This window comes from Protopterus annectens, chromosome 4.part0 (assembly GCF_019279795.1).
Source record: "Protopterus annectens isolate FY-2018-M chromosome 4.part0, PAN1.0, whole genome shotgun sequence".
Lineage (NCBI taxonomy): Eukaryota > Metazoa > Chordata > Ceratodontiformes > Protopteridae > Protopterus > Protopterus annectens.
In genome coordinates, this window is record NC_056733.1 from 894,947,523 (window position 1) to 894,953,522 (window position 6,000).

Here is a 6,000-nt window from a genome sequence, read left to right on the forward strand (position 1 = left end):
TTTCTGGCAAAACAGTTAGGATTGAAGTCAGTAAATAATGACCCCTCACCTTTTCTCACCTCTTTTCTTCACTCCTTACTAACACAGACACAAATGCATAGCCTTTTTACAACTCCATGACCTGCTCTTGTCTAATCCCACTTTATTATCCACTTTACTCTTAATTCTCAGCTAGACCGTCTTCTGTGTGGAGGCATGCATGAATGGGCATGCCTTCGTTGAAGGTTGTGCATCAGGGCTGGTAACTCGGCACGTAAAAATCCACTACCAAATATTAGCGGACCGGAGTTCTGCTGTGGCAACCCCTAACCGAAAGACACAACAACAACTCTGTCTTTGAGTGTTATTGCTCTTCACTTTATTGTTTCTCTTCTGTCGCATGCACATCGTTACCAAGTACTCTCAGTCTTGCTTCTTCCAGTAGCCTGTCACTTATCACATCACTCTTTCTTAATTTAGTGATCACTGCTTAATTCTTTACTGACACTTTCTCAGTACCATATTATGTAAATAAACTTTCCCCTGGATAACAACACTTGCTGATTGATTTAACTTATCTCGATTTTTCATATGATAGGCTGTGTCGTACAATTGCTGTTTATAACTACTATAGTTGTGCACTGTCATGTTATTCTTATTTTTACTGTTATTGTTATTGCACTAATCTATTATGTAAAATGTTAAGTTAATATTCTTTTGTTTGTAATGTGGAGCATTTCTCCCCGGGCCTCCATTGAAAATGGACTACATGTCCAGTTGGACCTTCCTGATAAACAAATGTCAAATAATAATCAATAATAAAAATAATACTTTGAGTTTCAGTCTTCATATCCTTTGGAGAATGCATCATAAGACAAAACCTTTTATTACAGCAAAATTACAAGTTTATAAGAGCAATTTTTAAAATGTGTCCCTATTTTTGGGCCCGTCTCCCCATTATTTTTGGCTTTGTCCAGCTTCCTTGTGCTAAGAGGTTGAAGGGTATGTCCCCTAGTATTCTCTGAGGAAGTGTCTGATTGCTTTGGCAGGACTTTGTATTTGTGTATCATATCACACTCATTTTGGGACGACGATATGGCATTGGAACTGGCTAAAATGCGGTGTGAAGGCACTGATGAAATCACATTTCAGATTCTGAAACTCGAGTTCATTAGAAACTTGGTACACACTCAGACTAGATGCTGTTACAAACCGTGACTTTAATGGAAGCTTCATCCAGGCTGCAATACATTTTATATCTGAAGTATTATGTGGATTCCATGACACTCTGCAAAACTTTTTTCATGAATGCAAATTTTGTAAATCTTTCCAGGACAGGAGGATCACAGAATTCCATAGTCCTCAGCTATGTAACTGCTTCTGTTTGTGCATATTTCCTTGATAGAAAAAACAGTTCTGTTACGCAGTCCTGTTTTCAGTGATTGCTACTTGAAGGGGACACCATTATCAAGAACCCTACATTGCATGTTACTGAATGTATAGCCATCAGAGGGATACAGAAATTTAACACAGTTAGTAGATAATACAGGCTTACCATGCACCTTCTCTGGTGAGAGTGAAGATGAATGAATTGATGAATTCTGCACAGCTCCTGGAGTGCCTGATGACTGGTTACCATATGTGTCCATGGCCAGTTTGTGGCGAAATGCTTCTTCTTTCCTTCTGTTTGCAAACCAATTATAAACCCTCACTTCTGTCACCAGGTTTGAACCCAGGCCATGGACCTGAGAGGGTGAGACCCCTCTTTGGAGACACTCTGCCCTATCATGAGAAGGAAAAAAATTAGTTACAAACAATGATTATATGCCAGTTCTGTCAAAGAATCAGTCGGCTAAAGTTATACTTTGGGCTAACACACTTGACAAACAATGCTGAAAAGAAAGGCAGCATAAGAAAGATGATCAGAGGACTGTTTTGTGTAACTCATTTTCACACTGTGTGTTGTATTTACTGAAGTGCTAGCATTAATTCTGTAAAATACACATCAACAGCTATGAATGATGCAGGATGGCACTACAATTTTTATTAAGTGGTTAACATGGAACTCAAAGTATTAGTTCTAGCCAAATATTCGGGTAAGGAGCTTGTCACAGCTCAGTGATCCACTTCCCCAGTAATTGTCATATTCACAATCTTTATTTCTCTCACTAATAGCTTCATTTTTCTCCAAGTAACTCATAACCTCTCTGTTATTTATCTGCCTCACCAGAAGGGAGCACTATATGCACAAAGTACACCTGTGTAAAGTACTTGACATAACTGCAGATCTTTGAGGAAAGGTCCGTGTAACATGCTTTAGGTTCACACATTAGTACTAGGCTAACTGCCCTTGTGGGCCATTTTAAGCCTAGTCGGTTACCCCATGTCAGAATCAAACCCTGCACCTTGTGTCTGTAAGGTAGACATCTTAACCATTATGTCACTCTCTTGTAATAGATAATTGCAAGGCTAATGACCCTACAGGCCTTTTTAAGCCTAGCCATGCTTCTGAAAGGTGAGTATCAAACCCTATACCTTGGGTTTGTAAGGTAAACACATTAACCATTAAGTCAACCCCCATTACAGTAAATCAAAACATTTGGGTTTATCCACGTCTACTTTCATGTGTCCAGGCCACATTTTTCAAGCAGTCTATATCCATGTGAGGACCAATGCTGATCTTATGTCTGTGAAGGTACATAAGCATGTGGTATGATACCCCCATGTGTTGTCATACTCTATTACCTCTCAACCTCTTAGCACAAGAACTCTGGGCAAAGGCATAAGTAATGGGGGGACAGTGTCACAAAATCAGGGGCAAATTATAAATATTTCCTGCATAAGGTTGGAAAGCTGACAGAATAACAGGAAGAATATGAAGTCAAAATTCATATGTCTAATTTTATTTACTCTCTTCACAGGTTCCTATGTTCATAAATGTGTACTAGGTTAATGACCACTAGTGCCCCTTTAAGCCTAGCCATGCATCCCAAATCTCTGACAAGTTCTGGTACCCTTGATAAGTGTAGGCAGGGGTCTGGGAGATGAAACATTTACAAGCAGGGCCTGGGAGATGAACCATTCACAGGCTCCATGTGTCCATCACAGAAACAGGTGCCAAACCAGGGATGAATTTCCTGTTCCCCATACAGTTGTCCAAGTTATGCCTGAATTGGGTTAGGGAGGACCTTTGCTTCACATGGATTTGGAGCCTGTTCCAGAGATGAGGTAGTCTTTGGGATACATACCTGTCTCTACAGCAGGTCCTATGTATATCACAGACAAGGTTTAAGTCTTTAGAATGGGAAGTTCTGGTGCTGTTTGTTTTGTAGACATACAGGTCCATCAGGGTGGGGTCTTACTATGTCTTGTATGCCAGGCATAGATCTCCCCTCAGCAGCCTGTAGGAGACGGAATATGAGGTGGTCTCACAGGACACGTTACTTATGCAATATATTCTTTTAGTGAGAAACCTCTGTGGACATTCCAATTGTTGGATGTGCCTAGTTAGGTACACACCAAAGGGGGCATTGTATTCAATGACAGGTCTGATGAATGCCACATACAGTGGAACAATCACTTCCTTGGACTTAGATGCCATACCTGTGTTCATAAGTTGCACAACATAGATTGTTTTGCTCACTGTAGTAGATACATGATGGTCAAAGGCTAGCCTACTGTCTACATATTTCCCCAAGTCCCTGACTACCAGGTTGACTCTTAGGGGTATGTTGTCAACATGATAGTTATCAGGGTTGGATGCCTTCCCAAAGGATACTGTTATAATCACTTCAGTGATTTTCCAGAAAAACACAAAGTTAATGAAGAACAGACCAAATCTATAAGGGAAAAAAATAAAATCTGAACATTCTGCAAAATTCTGGTCAGTTGAGTGGTATGGTCTGTTTATGGTTGTTTAAGCCTGGAAGTCCTACTTGGAATGTATACTAGAGGTAGACAAAGTCCCTATACTGATTCAGTGTAGTACTAAAGAACCATTACCCTAAAATACTGACACAGCATAGTTTTTCATACTGTTATAATAATGTGAATAGTAACTGTGTGCATGCTTCCCAAACAGGGCAGAAGAAGGAGCAAACCTTCCCTGTTACAGTTAGTGTATTGTAATGTGTGTTAGGTACGTTACAGAATTGCATTATCTTCTTTGGGAAGAGTCGTTCTAACAGTAGCTCATAACATTTTGTTAGGGTGCCACTTAGTACTTTAGTTATCCCTTCCTGCATGTATGAGAGTAGCATTTTGAAGGTTGAGTACATTTTTTAAAATGATAGGTGAGTGGTGGGGGGCAACAATATTAGTTTTGAGTACAAAATGCATATTTCTGGCTACACCCCTGTTTGTGAGACGATACTAGGTGATGCCAAAGGACTGTTACTGGTGAACACCGAATCTGAGAAGGAAGCTGTGAGTGGAGATGAGCTGGAAAAAGAAAATTAAGAGGGGAAAATGCTTTGGAGTTGCATATTGCAGTATCAGAGAGTCTTGATGACTGTTTTACAAAAAATGACGGAAGAAGCAGAACTGGCAGAATCAAAGACCATGCAGTAGATTGTGCTGCAAACAATGGTAGGGAGGGGGCAAACCTGGCTAGTTAAGTAATTGGTTTTAAGGGTGTGGTCTGTGTCGGGGTGCAGGAAGATGGAGCAGAGAGCAGTAAACGGTGAGAGACAGATACTAACAGCAGTTTGCAGAGTAAAAACTTATGCAGTAGCATTGACTGCAGAAAGGATGTGCAGGTGCAGAGGAGGTGGACTGGAGCTGTTGAGAGCTGGAATAAATGACCTGTTGTGCGGGTGAAAACAAAGAATGGACAGCAAATAAACAGCTACTGTGTGTTAGACAATGTTGCTATGCCTTTGGGATTCAGTTTGGCTGATATTAGGACATTAATACATGCAGGAACTGAACCTTTTTGTGAAATATCTTTTGGGACATTTGCATTAGCAGAAAAAATGTTAATGGATGTGAAATAACTACTATATCTTCTTGGAAGGACTATGATTATCAGAATTTAAGTATACATATAAAAAGAAAACTTTTGTTACAATTTAGAACAAGTGAGAAAGAAGAAAATGAATTCACAGTTTTTCTAAGCTTATGTCAGGATGTGTATGACATTAAAAAGTTGTGGATGACAGAAAAGTATGGACTGGGGGATGTACGTTTAAAAACAGAAAATAAGTTACAGTATGTGTCTAATGTGAAAGTAATAGATGGCGAAAAATGGAGTGCTAAGTACTGGGGGCAACCAAAAGCATGATTGTTTTCTGTGGGGATGAAACATATTTAATCCAGGATTGTACAAAAAGGAGGTGTGGGCAGTGTTAGGAGTTTGGCCATTCCATAAAAGAATTGTAAACTGTATTGTAGGAAATGAGGAAGTGAGGAGGCTTTTGGGTTTCATTGTCCACTAACTAATAAAGAATGAAGTCAGGAAAACAAAGGGGAAGAACAAGTTCTTTTCTGCAACACAAGGGGGAAGAGAATGATGAGAAGAGGGTGGTGGGTGAGGTGAGGAACTACAATGTAAAATATAGAAAAAGATGCACCAGATGAGGTTCACAAACTAATAAATGAAAAAGAAACACAGAATAAGAAGATGATGGAGATGTGTGCGCTGAGTTAGAAAAAAGGAGGACAGAAGAAAACCTGAAACAGCCATGCAAATAACGGAAAGGTTCGTATAAGTGTAGCATCGGTGAATGGGAATAAGATGAACATGATGTTAGAAGAATGATGCGTTTGAATGACGTGAGAAAATAGACACAGGGAGAATTTGTTTCATTCATATAAGACGTACAGATAAAAAGAAAATGGCAGACTTTGACATGATGTGGAACAGAAAACTGGTGTGGCCCACAGGGAGAGACAGATGCTCAGCTATTGCAGTACAATAAACAATAGATTGAATGGTGGTGGTAGCAGGGGAGTGAGTTTTATTGTATGATGTAAGAAATGGACAGAAGCTGTTTAGAAGTAGTGTATGTCTATACAAATGTA

General features: G+C 39.6%; 1 protein-coding gene across 3 annotated transcripts in view; it reads right to left on the reverse strand.

Annotated features, from left to right (window-relative positions):
• The window catches only part of HNF1A (HNF1 homeobox A), a 457,456-nt gene that overhangs the window by 182,326 nt on the left and 269,130 nt on the right, over positions 1-6,000 (reverse strand). For all 3 annotated transcript variants that reach the window (XM_044068856.1, XM_044068854.1, XM_044068855.1), the window contains exon 4: positions 1,535-1,761. In XM_044068856.1, the coding sequence (XP_043924791.1) occupies positions 1,535-1,761 (227 nt within the window). The remainder of the gene's footprint in view (positions 1-1,534; positions 1,762-6,000) is intronic.